A 14,825-nucleotide genomic window follows, 5' to 3' on the forward strand; every position below is an offset into this window, starting at 1 on the left:
CACGGGCATGGGTTGCCGAGAAAAGCGGGGGCAGCCGCATCCCTGGAAGTGTTCAAGGCCAGGTTGGATGGGGCTTTGAGTGACCTGCTCTGGTGGAAGGTGTCTCTGCCCATGGCAGGGGGGGTTGGAACTAGATGGTCTTTAAGGTCCCTTCCAACCAAACCATTCTATGATTCTATGAATAGCAATATTTGCCACAGTTTAGAAGTTTAATCCCATTGGTTTAGAAATTAGATTTTGAAAATTTAATGAAAACACTTTTAAAAATTATCATAGTATTTCTAGCTTTGATCTTTCCTACCTCAGTCCAAATTAGACATAAAGAATATACAAGCGTGAGGACTAAAAATCATAAACCAAAGATTCAAGTTTCATGTTGCTTGAATTTCTCGTGTATCCATTCCCAGTAACACCTTAAACCAAATGTTAGCCACTAATCTTAATTCTTAGTCACTATCTTGACCCAAAGCCATTCAAATACACTGTTCATCGTTAGCAACTCATTTTAAAAAGAAAATTACATTAAGAAAATTGTCTAATCATGCTTGAGCTTTCAATTGTGGTACATTGCTCACACAGTGAATTGAAGTCAGTTCTCCTGTGGCAAAAATTATAGTCCTGGATTACATTTTTGAAGAAGCATATCATTAGAGTATCCCTAATAGATGTTAAAAGTGAACAAAGTTAGCCATAATGCTTGATTGTTTTGACTAGTGGCATTTTGAACCTTCTGTGATGTTTTGTAACTGCACTAATTATGAGTGTAATGAGAATACATTTATGAGGTTATTGATACACTGTATACAGTACCACATCTAATGCACAGTGACAGCTTAAAAAAAGCCCAAACCCAAACCAGATGCACATTTTACATGAGGTCCACATCAGCTACATTTAAGTTATCAGAGAAAACATTTTAATTTAATCTCTCCTGGGAGTGAGGCAAATATGCATGACTGTAGCTTGAAGTCTCAGTTCTGATCTTGGATTCAATGCCACATACCATACTCCCTTACACAATCAGCTCTTGTGACAGTGCCTGCATACCAAGAGGCTGATTTTATATCACGTATTGTGATATTACACCTGTGTATACACTGAAGGACTTTAGTTCATCAGCGCTGCTTGTTCAAACCATATTAGTACATCAAACCTCGATAATGGATAAGTAAAAAACAGTAAAACACATTATTTATTGTAACAGCTATAGGCATTCTTCAGCAAAAATTATTCAGACTTGTAACAATAAGCTCCAAAAATTCATAGTGATAAAAGCTACTAAAAATAAAAGGAAACGTATGCCTTCAGGGTGACATCCCTACTTGTAGCATGTGTTATTAGTCTTTCCAGTTACATCTATACAACTACATTAGTCCATAGTACCAACTGAAAAAATCTCAAATTAGAAGCTTGTCCACAAAACTGAAGGGAGCTTTAAACTACACAGGCAGTCCTTTTCCATAAATCAGTTCCCAACCAAGAGGAGCACCATACAAAAATATCTAGCAAACTAAAGATCAGCAAGACTCCCTAAGTGGAATATTATTTTTCTGAGTACTGTAATAATTTGCCTTGAAGATTTTTAAAGTTGAAAAATTATTATAAACAACACCCAGCAAACATATAGCTCTTTTAGGCAGTAAGTGAAGCTTTATAAAGTTTCAGGTCCCAAATGTGGGCTAAAAGTCAACCTTGTTGTGGGACTGGTGTCTTCAAAAGGGCCTCTGAAATGCATGACCTCTAGAGTATGAAAGCACAAAATTAAGTAAACTTCCCTCAAGTGATAAAGCAGCAGCAAGCATGGTTTGTCTGTAACAAACACATCTATCTCTGGGCCTGTGTCCTTGTGCATGTAGCAGTTACTGTTTATTACCGTGCCTGTGTTTACTTTACCTTTTGGTGTAACCACATACCCTCTGCAAGACTACTGTTCCTAGCATTGTTTCTATCAGTGAAAGACCATGTAAAGTACCAGTGCTGTCTGTTTCTAAATATTTATCACAGACTTTTCTCATAACAGTAAAAGAACAGCCCATCTGCACTATATCACAACTGGAGTATTTGCATTTATTGCAGGCCTTGACCCTGCTGGTCCCTTGTTTGAAGGAATGTCACCAACAGACCGTTTATCTCCAGATGATGCAAACTTCGTAGATGCAATTCATACATTCACTAAACAGCACATGGGTCTCAGTGTTGGCATCAAACAGCCTGTGGCTCATTTTGACTTTTATCCCAATGGAGGCACCTTTCAGCCTGGCTGTCACATCATGCATGTGTATAACCACATTGCACAATACGGAATCACTGGTAAGAACCAATGGCACAAAATGGGAAGCAGCATTGCAGCTGCAATGACAGTATCTCCAGGAAACTTTACTTATCTCTGTAGTCTTAAACAGTTTCTAATGGGAGTATTATATCCCATTATATGGAAGGAAATTTCCTTTCTAGAAATTGGTTATCTGATTTTTACATGTGTTGAAAATTCGAACTGTTCTTACTGACTCCAGTAAAGACTTTGGCTGCCTAGCACTTCTGAAAATGAGGCCATGACATCCTGCTGTCAAGCACTTCTGAATAATTTCAAAGGTATTTGGTTTAGCGATAGAGGAAGTGAGAAAACTTATTCTAATTAAGCCAGATTCATCTAGTGTGCAATTAATTAATTCAAATCAAATGAAACAAAGGGCTGTACTACTAACCTCCTTAGTTCACCTTTTCCCAACTGCCTGTCCTTCAGCTGCGCAGATGATGCTGTCTCTAGGACCTGACTGCCAGTGTTCCAGCCTAGGTTCTATATATAGAAGCTTATTTCCAATGTACCTAAACATGAACATACAGAGAAACTGATGCAACATACTGAAAAAAAGATAAGGTATTGATGCACAGTGACAACCAGAACTGTTCACTGAAAACCCCCGAAAGAGTACTGTTCACCCAGCATACTGCATTGCAAAAGTATTTCTCAACTATCATCACATTATCGAAGAGTAGGCCTTACTTGTCAACAGATAATTCATGACAAATGTGAAACCAAGCACCAGCTAGAAAGCTTATCAATGAAGACATATAAAAACAGTCCATCATGACATATCCCAATTACACAGAAAAAAAAAAATTCTTGTAACCTGATGACACTTGAGGAACAAAAATACTTACTTCTCGTAAAAGTGGATGTATGTATTTAATAAGTTTTTAAGGTATTTAATACTTTTTTTGCTCCTTTTTCCCCAGCAGGAGCTGCAAACAAAATTCAATTCAACATGAGAATTTGTCACTCTTGATAGGGACAAAATATGACATTACTGCATAAATATCCAAAAGACAACAGTGTTCAACTATTCAGCATGAGACTGCTGACTTTAATGTGGCATGATTTGAAAGACTGCATACAGCCTCATATTGTATTTCATGTTGACCAAAACAGCTAGGATAATGAAATCAAGGTTCATATTTACAGTCTTAAACAGTCAGGCTAGAGAAGTTTAAGCAGCAAATTATTCAATTTTATTATCATGTGGGTTCAGCCAAACCATTTTTGGATGATCCTAAAAGTAAAGCTGCTACAATGTATGACTGCTGAGGCAAAATCATGATGTTTTAGTATTAAATGGGGTGGGGGGAAAACAAATACATTTGTTTATAGCTGGTTATTTTACTCCTCTGCAGTTGAAATGGTAAACAGGAACAAGAGCATGCAAAACTTTGTTGTTTGCATTTTTGCAGGCATCACTCAAACTGTGAAATGTGCCCATGAGAGGTCAGTTCATTTGTTCATCGACTCTCTGCTTCACAACGACAAGCAAATCACAGCATACTGGTGCAACGATATCAACACTTTCAACAAAGGAATGTGCCTCAGCTGTAGAAAGAACCGGTGCAACACACTAGGCTACAACATCAGGGAGGAAAGGCTCCCAAAAAGTAGACAACTCTTTTTGAAAACAAGAGCACATATGCCTTTCAAAGGTTTGTGGGAATACTTATTACAGTCTCCGGATTGACCACAAAGTGTGAGAATGAGCCTAAGCTTTGTGATCCTGTTTACCCATTTATTGTTTTACTTGTATAAAATCTATGGGAATAATCAATTTGCTGAGACAACTGAGAATCCCAGTAGTCCGTCTTGATGCCCTTTCATCAAGATCCTGATTTCTAATATTTCTGTGGGAAAAAGCATGCTGCATGCTTGCCATAGGCTAACTGCGGATCTGAGGCTTCAGAGATGCTTAGGGACCCGATCTACAGGATTTTCCTACAACTGGCCTGTGTGAGTTTGTTATAATACATGCAGGCATACAACCAAGCCAAAAAAGCAGCATAATTGCTCTGGGAGGCCTGTAAAACCTCCTGCTCCAAGTTTGCCCAAATTTTACCTGCAATTAGTCTACAAGATGACATAAAAATTATTACTTTTCAAACAATGGACAGACAACAGAATAGCATGGACTTTTACAGGGCAGAACTCTAGCACTAAAAGTGATTGGTACTCTAGCTTTATCTCCATTAAATTACTTTATCCAGAGCACAAAGTAACAATTTCCTAAGCTCAGAGAAACAATCAGTGCGGTTTCTTGCACGTATCACCACACAGAGGGGAAGTGGCCTGACAGGGAAACCAGGCCTACCTGCCAGTCTCCATTACAAAACGGCCTGAGCCTGGCATGAGGCTGGTTACGACTCAGCTGTCGGAGAGCCCACAAGGCAACTGCTGCTGTTGAGCAGGCATTCACCTGCCAATGGGAAGGGTTACGTACATTTTAAAGCAAGAACAAGCAGGACTCTGTTGGATGAATGGCAGGGATATGTTTCTTCCAAGAGACTTCTGGGGCAGGGACTTTTGGCATTCCTCCTCACTACCCCCCCTTCCCCAGCTATTGATGAGGCATGTGGCGAGCCACAGCACAGCCCAGGCAGGGCTGCGGCTCGGAGCCGCAGGCCACCACCCATGGAGGAGACTTGTGAGGTGTGCCCATGGCCTGGCAGAGCAGCTGGTGGCCTTCCCACAGCCCCCTCAGCACCTGGGCTCCTGCTACACCGCAGCCCCGCCCCTCTCCTCAGCGCTGAGGCAGGGCCGGGGCCCTGCCTGCCCCCAGGCTCCCCCAGCACAGCCCCACGGCCATCAGGCTCCCTTCACCACCTCATCTGCTGCAGGGACTGGCCCGTTCTGCCTGGCACAGCCAGAACGGGGGTGATCTCCCTCCTGTTGGAAGGGGGTCAGCCTGCTCATCCCCTGCCCAAGACACTGGGATTGGGGAAGCACTTTGAATGTTGACAGTGCGCCTCTGGCATGGACACTCAAAGGCTTTCCAGTCCTGAGGATAAATGCTTAAAAATGCTGCTTGCATTGCCTTATACATCTTGTTTCCCCACAGTGCCTGGTACTCAACTGCAATATCACAGATTTAAAAAAAAAATAAAAATAAATCGGGTACTTTTAAAATAATTTAAGTCTTTCACTAACACAGCTGTGAGGTATTCGGTGATGACTCCAGAGGGGTCTGCACAGCCCTGACTGACAGTCAGGGCAGCTGAATTTGCTGGATCTCTTCTTGTACTTTTTAAAATGCCTCAGGAAGCTGCTTGAAGTAGATTTAAAAATGCTAGAGGCCATGTCTACTTCCTGATGTTATTTTGCTGCAGTACAGTCAGGTCACCGTCAGAATCAGGAAAGCGAATTGCTCTGAGGATGTGGTGTCTGCTTCCACCACACCTGGGCACAGAAACACAATCCCTGCGTTGCGTTCTTCTCTGGACATGGAGATAGTTTCAGCTTGTGGTAAAATACCTGTGTCCTATTGGCTTTGATTGCAATTTTAAACATGTTGCATTTTTATGCTTGGAACTGGTTTTGCTTCAAAAAAATGTCTTTGGCACATACACAGATATTGGTGCCCCAGACAATGGTCTCCTTTCACAAAAGCTCCCAAGCAAGGCAGCAACCGTGGGAGGGTGTGTAAAAAGTCATCTTTGTAATGCTCTTAAAAAAATGTTTGAAGATCATGTGAGAAGCCCGAACAGAAGAAATTTGAGAACCTCACAGCATTACACTTCACAATCCTCTGTGTCTTCACGAAATCTGACGTTTCATTTTTCAAATGACATTCTGGAGCGTACGTTAATCCACTTCAAACAAAATAATTGTTATAAAAAAGTTAACATTTCTAATAAAGCTCTGATGGGACCCTGAGTCAGAGCTTTTATATGAATATGCTCACTTTTTCCCTTAAAGTAAGCACCATAACCACAGCAAAACCCTAGGCTTTATCAGAATGTACACTAGAACCAATTTTTACACGGAGAGAAAACTCAGAGAAAGACAGGTTAGTAATAAAAGTGATCTGTAAACAAGCCTCTCTGCCTTCTTTGTCCTAATCAGGTTTGCTGCAAAGAATCAGCCATTTTGTTTTCTACTGAATGACACCTTTTCAAAAGAAAATACATTGTTCACTAGCATGCAATAACTATGAAACAACAAAATGATACAGCTTTTCTAGCAAATACCTTCCATTGTGAACACTCAGAGCTGCACAAAAAAAAATAATCTATCTGTGCATATACATAAAAAGATGATTCCGTTAGCAGTATGGTGGAGCCATTCTCAGATGTAGTGAAGCCTGAAGTGGGTGAGGAGATGAACTGAGGAAAGAGCACCTTTCTACTCAAAAACTAGTGTGCAATGTTTACCAGAACAGTCTCCCATGTGTAATATGACCAGATTGCAAGGATAAATACAAGACCCCTAACTCTTCCAAACACTCTGTGGTCTTTGTTAATAGAAATTACCTAGAGTTTTCTTCCTTAACACCTAAATCCATCAGTTTTGTCAAGAAGGTGGCCGGTAGAATCATCAGACACAAGAGTTTTGGACATTCAAATCTAACTAACATCTGTGTGCACATGGCCTCTAAACGTATGTTGGGTTTGTTGGTTTTTTTTCATAATTTACTAAATGTCAGAGCGCTCGTAATCAGTACACTGATGATTTCTTAGGCATTCTTCATTCTGACAACATTCAGTTCAAAGACTGTCCTAAACACTGTTCTTCTAGAAACCCACTAAATCTTGAAGTATCAATGGCATCTTTCTTAGAGTAATGTGCTTGAACAAAGTCTTATTGTTAATGGATGCATGTTAAGCACAATGTATCGTTATGCAGTCAAAGAAAGTTTGTGAGTCATCTGTTTTGCAGGGCAATTTTCTAGCCCATCAGAAAAAAAAGCCTGACTATGTTGCATAAGGTCTTCAATCTGTATCATACATCTCTAGCCATGTCCAGTCATAAAGATTTGTCTGGTGATTAAATAGAGGGCTTGCCAGAAATTCTAACAAATACACTTCAGAAAAGCTGAAATATTTCCCATGGAAGAATGCTTTATCCTACAAAGGGAACTCAACCCAGGTTACCTTTTTTCTCCATCCTTTTAAACAGAGCAACAGGGCCCCAAACCCTAAGGGATTACACAGCACAGCAACAATCAGAAAAAATGATCATGTTTTAATTGCCACAAATTTGTTTAAAAAAATAAAATGGGGTATCAATCAAGTTTCTGCTCTGAAAGGCAAAATCCTTTTGCCTGAGAAATCTATTGCTTCTTTGACCATTCATTTCATCACTCGCAAATTCTTCCTTTCTACAGTCTATCATTATCAGTTCAAGATCCACTTCATCAATGAAATGCAAGGCAAGCAGATAGACCCAACTTTTACCATCTCTCTGACAGGCACTAAGGAGGATGCTAAAAACCTGCCCATCACACTGTGAGTATTGATATTACATGTCATTGTACAAGTGAGAAATAAGGTGCCAATTTTTGATACTGTATTATGTACATAATCATGCTATGAGCAGAATGGTTTAAGTACAGCTAAGTAAAGATGAACGGGAAATTGTCCTCTCTTCACTCATACTCCCTAAAAATCACAAACTTTTACAATGTTCATACAGTTTTTGCACGAAAAATCTCTATAAAACAAACTTAGTAATCTTGGAAGTTTCCCTGAACATGAAGTATCCTGTCCACTTATGTTTGGTCCATCCCATGGCTAACACAGGGAGGTCTAATCAATTAAAACACAAATAAGCAAGCAGTTGTAATTAAGGTAAAGAATTCTGGATATTTCTCACAATGGACACTATTAACAAAAGCAAAGGCAACAGTGTGGGTCAGCATTTCCTCTAGCAGGCAAAAGATAATGCAGATACTATTATGGGACACCTTTTCTTCTGCTGTCAGAAACCACTACTGCTTCACCAGCTGTTCAAGCATCTCCCACTTCTGCTTCTTTTCTAGCATGTTGTCATATGTTCACCACTTTATGCACCTGGAGGAAGAGTATCCTAGACAGTAACATTCCCTCCTGGAGAAGGAGGAGGAAACATAGCTCTTTCCTTGGTTTTAAAGAGAAGAGAAACTATTTTTTTTTCACTTTAATCCATAATAATTAAGAAAGCATTAATCTGGTTTTGTTTTCTGCAGAGCTGAAGGTATTAATGGGAATAAAACCTACTCTTTTCTCATCACCCTGGACACTGATATTGGTGAGCTAATAATGATCAAGTTCAAATGGGAAGGAACTGCAGTTTGGGAAAATATCTGGGACACAGTTCAAACCATAATACCATGGACAAAAGGCACCCATCGGCCAGGACTTATAGTGAAGACAATAAGAGTGAAAGCAGGGGAAACACAGCAAAAGTAAGTGTAATGAAAACACTGTTTTTCTGTAATAACACCACAGATGTTTGGCACACAGGTTATCCTAGTTCAAATAAAGCATCTGAGTCTCAGCACTCACACCACTGGTGAATTTATCCATGTATAACTTCTGGCTTTCCCCCTTCGCCCTCAGATTGGACTGCATGATTTTTAAGTGACTTAATTTCGTTGTTCTCAGGTCAGAAATGACGTGAGAAGTGTTCTGACTCACCACTGCCACCAATTTGAGTTTAAGGCACAATAACCTTGGGTGACGATTTTGTTGATACTCGGGAACAGAGAAGGAATTCACACACAGATCCAAAGACAAATTTTAACAAGTTGTGCAATGCAATTTTTCTACACAATTAATGACAATAATGGATGACAATTTCTGCCTTATATTTAGAATGTGTTATCTCACTCCGTAAGGACCATATGAAATTTCAAAGAAACAAGGTACTATGTAAGATATATATTGACTCCAACACTGAAGCCATGAAAAATTCAAATTCCTACTTACAAAAAATATGCCAAATCTTAATTATTTGACTTTCAATACCTACTTCATAGAGAAACTCAGCATCACCATTTTTTAAAGTACTCATTAGAAGGATCACATGCAGAACTACACAGTCATCTGACTATTTATTGAAGTTAAGGGTTTTATCATAAAATTTCCTTGTTTCTGTCTCATTTATTTAAGAGCCAGTCCAGTGTCTAATAGTTGATATTGAATTACTACACTGTGCAGCCTGTATAAGAGGCTCCTGGAGTGATAAACTGTGGAAGCAAACTTTCAACTACAGACATTTTGGAATTTCTGTAGTGGGCAACCAGAATGTGAGCAGTCCTGGAAAACAGAAAGACTATCTATATTTCTATATACCACACTTTCACTGGTATTTGACAGTGATTTTTGCATAGTTGTGCTTTTTTCTATAGTATGAATTCAGTGATGTGAATTTTGTAGCTGAACTCTGTAGCATCAGAGAGCAGTTTTCTGGAGGAAAAAAATTATTAATGCAAACTGAAGTCTAAGTCTGTGTTTGGGTTTTTTGGGTTTTTTTGTTTCTTTGTTTTAGGGATATTTTTGGGGAGTGGCTGTTCTTTTTTTTTTTTTCCACTGCTGATTGCTTTGAAACTGGATCACCAAGTCTGAGTGGCCTTGTTCTCGACATACAGCAGTGCTAATAACACTTTTGAAACAGCTTATTCACACAGAGACATTTCAGCCAGAAGACAGAGTAACAAAACTTATAATGATTCCTACTGATTTAATCCTTTCAGAATTTTAACTAAGCAGTTTAATTAAGGTTAATGAGAAAAACATGTCTTACCTTGTAACTGTGGCTCAGTCTTAGGTGATTTTTCCTTGCTACAGTCTTTCTTACAAGCACCAGTTATAACTACTGCAGACTTTCTGTGGAACAATACTTATTGGCAGAGCTGCATCTCCTTGATACTGACAAAAGAGAAATTAGACAATTTAAAGAGACATTTTCATAAGACAATCTGTGTGTGCTGGAAGCAGAGGAGTGATCATATTTTCTTTGGTTTTGTCCCCCTGAAAATGTATTTTGTAGGTATTTTCCTCTCCTAACCCAGCACTTGGCACATGCTCCTGCTGTTAAAAAACAAACCAAACCAAACCAAACATCTCCTGCTGTTTTAAAAGCAATGATCCCAAATCAGTACTGACCTAGCCACCAAAGCAAGTTAAAGCATAGAATACACCACAAATTAGAGAGCTGTTTAAATACAGATTTTTGTACCCTGAGAAAAAAGTATGAAGGCTGTGAAAGGATTATGTCAGGTATGCTCACTTTTCTAAGCAGAAAGCTCCTGTCCAATACAGCTGTGTCAATAACCTGGCACAAGCCAATTAGTACTGATGTACTAAAGAAATCCTAGGAAATGGGTAACTGAGTTGGGTAGTTAATATACTAACAAAAAATGATGCTGGTATCTTCAGGTACCTAACGCTCCTTAGAAGTTTTTTTGCTGCAAGCAGAAGTGGGAGTTTGTGTCAAGATTTTGATGGATACTGATTACGTGCTGGGTTTTGCTCTGTGCAATCCGGGCCTGTCATAGGAATGGAAATGACATGTTACTGTTGAAATACTGTATTAATGCTTAAGGGGTGAATGAAAGATTATCAGGTAATGCTAAAAGGACACTCAAGGAAAAGTATTTTCTTCAAAGGTAAGAGCATGTAGATTTCAGTCGTCTTGGAAAGACCAAACATCATGGATCGAAGAATTAGCAATTTTGGAAATTCAGTATCAAAAAAAGGTAGTAAACACAAGATGTGTTTTGAGTTGTCTTGTGCTTTCTCAAGCATTTGAACAAACTGTTGACAATATTTTATCTCCATGTACATTTACCTCACAATGTTCGTGATATTTATATACATTATAAATTTTTCTTTGTTAGATTATCTAATGACAAACACTTAGACATAACATAACAGCATAAACTTAAAAAGCAGTTAATAAACAGACTATTATGAACAATAAAATACCATATTTCAACATATTTGAGTTCCAAATATGGAAAACATTTCTGTAGTATATGTAGTTGCTGATGTTGTTAGCATCCTACATAACTGATTTTTAGCAACTTCACAACTAGATACTACTAGTCCAGCTAAGCACTAGCAGGCCAAATAGTGCAATCCTGGTAGTAAGAGTTGAAACAATGAGAATGGCCTCTGAGAATACAAAGACCAAATCACTGTGAGAGTAACGCTATGGAGAACAGCATGCTGTGTATGACACCAGAAACAGACAGAAGCACAATGCACTCAGTACACAGGAATTGCCTACTCCTTTTACTCTGTACCTACTATCTGGCAGCCAGATATGTTTATTTCCTCACAAGCCTATAAAAACAATCAGATACCTTCCTGTAAGAGACAGATTCAGCATATCTAGAGAGCACACTTTTATACAGATAGTAGCCCTAAAAAGTAACATTATGCTTACCATGCTGTGTTTTCTTTCTAGAATGACATTTTGTTCTCAAAGCATTGACAACGTTCACCTTCATCCAGCCCAAGAGAAAACATTTGTGAGGTGTGAAGATCGCTTTCGGAGACAAAACAGAAAATGAGCCAGAAGTCAAAAAAACCCCACACCTACTCAACAAAATATATTCAAAATACTATACATCTAGCAAAATGTTTTCAAAATACACAGCTACATTAAATTTAATTATCCTGATAGTTTCAGAGGTGGTGAAGAAATCACATGAAAAAATTTAGATTTTGTGATGCAACGGGAAGCTGAAATATGTGCTATGTTCATCTACAAGTCTACTCTCAGTGATTATGAGCAATTTCATCAGGGCAACTGTCAATTTTAAATTGTTTAAAGTTTTAAAAAAACCTGCTCACTAGAAATAAAAAGATTACTATTTGAAAGAATCTTTGCCATAAGCCTTTGAAAAAAGGAGCCTCATTTCCCATTAAATACTTAGAAACATTAATAGTGACTACTATCAGTTAAATTATTTCCTAACGAAGGGCGAGTTAAATAATTCATAGAAGAAAATATTCCCAAATAGGTAACATTTTTTGAACAAAGTTTGAACTTTTTACTTTATAACATTAAAAAACTAAAATGCATCTCAACATACAGAATGCTTGAGCTATCTGTCATAACCATATGACAAGCCAAATAACTGTACCACCTAAAAATGCTATACTAAGCTTTGTTCCTTTGGAAAATGTTTTGCTGTTTAACTATTTTAAAGTACTGATTCAAATTAGTAATAACTTAATTATTTTAATGATGCTTAGTATACTACATGCAATTCTAGAACAACTATGTTCAGTTAACTTTTGCATTAAAATCATATTTACCTGTTCAGGTAAGGCCTGAGATTTTTAGATTTTAATCACTGTATAGCAGATTTTAACTTGATTTGAAACTGCATGAATAAATGAAAATGGTAAAACCTTCAAACATCTTCAGTGAATATAAACAAAGTTTATAAATTCAAACATATACAATTCCTCTGTTTCCTATGTCAGAATATAAACTACATAAAGAAACATTATTGTCTAAGATTATTTTTATTTTATGGGTGATGCATACTGAAATAGAAATCAATATGTATGTCAGAGTATTTCATCACTTTGTAATGCTAAACACAAGATTCATCAAAAATTACGTTTCTACAACTCTGTACTCTGAACATAATTTGTTTTAAATGTTCTCTAAACGGTAAAAAATGTTCAAGATAATTGAGCAAAGCATATCTTCCACATCAAGATATTGCAGGGAATTTTGAATCAAAATATACAGATGTCATCAGGATTAAAGTGAGACTTATTTAAAAAGCATGACAAATGAACAAGTTGAGCACAGTGAGCAATCCTGCAAGCAATGAACAGTGATCAAATGTTGAATGCAGGCATCTTTGCCAACCATTCAGAATATTAACTTCGAACTTTTAAAAGCTGTTTTCAATAACTATCATTCCTTTAAACAAACAGGAATATTCCATACAGAAACAGAAAGACTGACTAAACGTGGAACGAACTGAAGCATACTTACTTTTCAAATGTGAATGGTTGTCCTTCCTGAGGTGTAAATTTCAGAAGCTGATCTGATATTTAAAATGGCCACTTGGAGTAGCATCTTAATTAGGAGAAATATTTATAGATTTAGATACAAATTCCATGTAAAAGAATCTTTAGATCTTCACTGAAAATGAAGGTTTGTGCTTTAAAAGATTTTGCTCAATGAAGCAAATTATCTTTTTTAAACACAAAAAGTACTTCCACCTTCTATGTCAAAAATTACAATTTAAGTGATTAATTCCATGCTTCAGGTTGCTATCCCCAGTACTTAAGTTTCCTAACATAATTATTTTATTAGAGCTCTGTATTATGTTCTGTGTTCATATAAAAATCCATCAATTAAATACAACAGCCAAATCAGAAGCACACACAGAAGAGGGAAATTTCAGCAGTAAGTATCCCTGAAAGAGTTAGGTAAGCACCAGACCTTTTTTAGATGATGGTTGGTTTTGGTTTTGTATTTGTAGTAGCTATAAATCCACCGGAGAGACTCAATTGCTAGAGACCCAGTGACAGCACTTTTAGGGGCATGAAGTTAAAATGGACTGCGTCCTGAAGAATGACAGCCAAGGAACAAATGACAATGTGGCCATTTTGGTTTTCCAAAGCACAATCAAAAATATCAGAGAGAGAGAGAGGGGTGTCTAACTCAAATTATGCATCTCCCTAGGTTGTTTCTAGAATTCAATTTTTGCTTCTGGAAAAAGCTAAAGATCTGCCACTTTTACTTCTTATGTTTAGGGTTCTTTTGTTTATAAAATACTTGCTCACTTACAGAACAATTGAAATACTGTCATTGGAATTGCATCTACAACTTTGGTTACCACCAACTTTCTAAGCTATGAACTTTGTAAGCTTCTGGAACCAAATCCTAGCACTACTCCTCAAAAAAGGCTTTGTTCAGAAGATATTGAAGGATGACAGAGCAAAAGACAAAGGCTAGAAAGGAGCAGACTGCGCTGCTTCTCCAGTGAAGAAACTATGATGTTAAGTGTTTCGCTATACCTGAAAAAAAGGCACTAGAGAGTTGGCAAGATGGCTTTTAATGAGATTCCTATGATGTAAAACATACACATTCATAGAGCCTTTCAAGCCATGATTTTCCTGTAGTTACACATCCTAACACACTTACAAACATTTTAGACATTAAAATAGGCATTTCTTTCACATTACTATCACTTACTTGGTAAGAAGGCCAACAAAGGGATCTAAATTTTGGGAGAAAGAAGCATGAAAGCATTAGTTCAGGAAAAGCAGGTGGAAAAAAGGTCAGAGATGTCTACAGCATGCTGAAACTCAAATAACAGGGATACTGCAGTCTGAGGACTTCTAAAGTTTCTAGGGAAAAAACATTCTCAAGTTCAACTGAAACAAGCTAGCACACCCTTAGATAAGACAACTTGAAAAACTTTTAAGAAGCCAAATAGGAAAACTAAAAGAACATACAGTATTTGAACTCTTGTAGATACTAAGATACTTATTCTGATGTCATTTTTCACAAATCATATGTCCAAATAAATCCTGTCCCTGTGTTT

General features: G+C 37.7%; 1 protein-coding gene across 1 annotated transcript in view; it reads left to right on the forward strand.

Annotated features, from left to right (window-relative positions):
* Positions 1–11,824, forward strand: part of LIPC (lipase, hepatic) — a gene marked incomplete at its 5' end in the record, with an annotated part of 16,875 nt that extends 5,051 nt beyond the window's left edge. The window contains 5 exons of the mRNA XM_009707837.1: positions 2,077–2,310; positions 3,730–3,972; positions 7,644–7,764; positions 8,484–8,702; positions 11,711–11,824. Of these exons, the coding sequence (XP_009706139.1) occupies positions 2,077–2,310; positions 3,730–3,972; positions 7,644–7,764; positions 8,484–8,702; positions 11,711–11,816 (923 nt within the window). The remainder of the gene's footprint in view (positions 1–2,076; positions 2,311–3,729; positions 3,973–7,643; positions 7,765–8,483; positions 8,703–11,710) is intronic.
* Positions 11,825–14,825: the final 3,001 nt, after the last annotated feature.

This window comes from Cariama cristata, unplaced genomic scaffold (genome assembly GCF_000690535.1).
Source record: "Cariama cristata isolate BGI_N322 unplaced genomic scaffold, ASM69053v1 scaffold5709, whole genome shotgun sequence".
In the NCBI taxonomy this organism is placed as follows: Eukaryota; Metazoa; Chordata; class Aves; order Cariamiformes; family Cariamidae; genus Cariama; species Cariama cristata.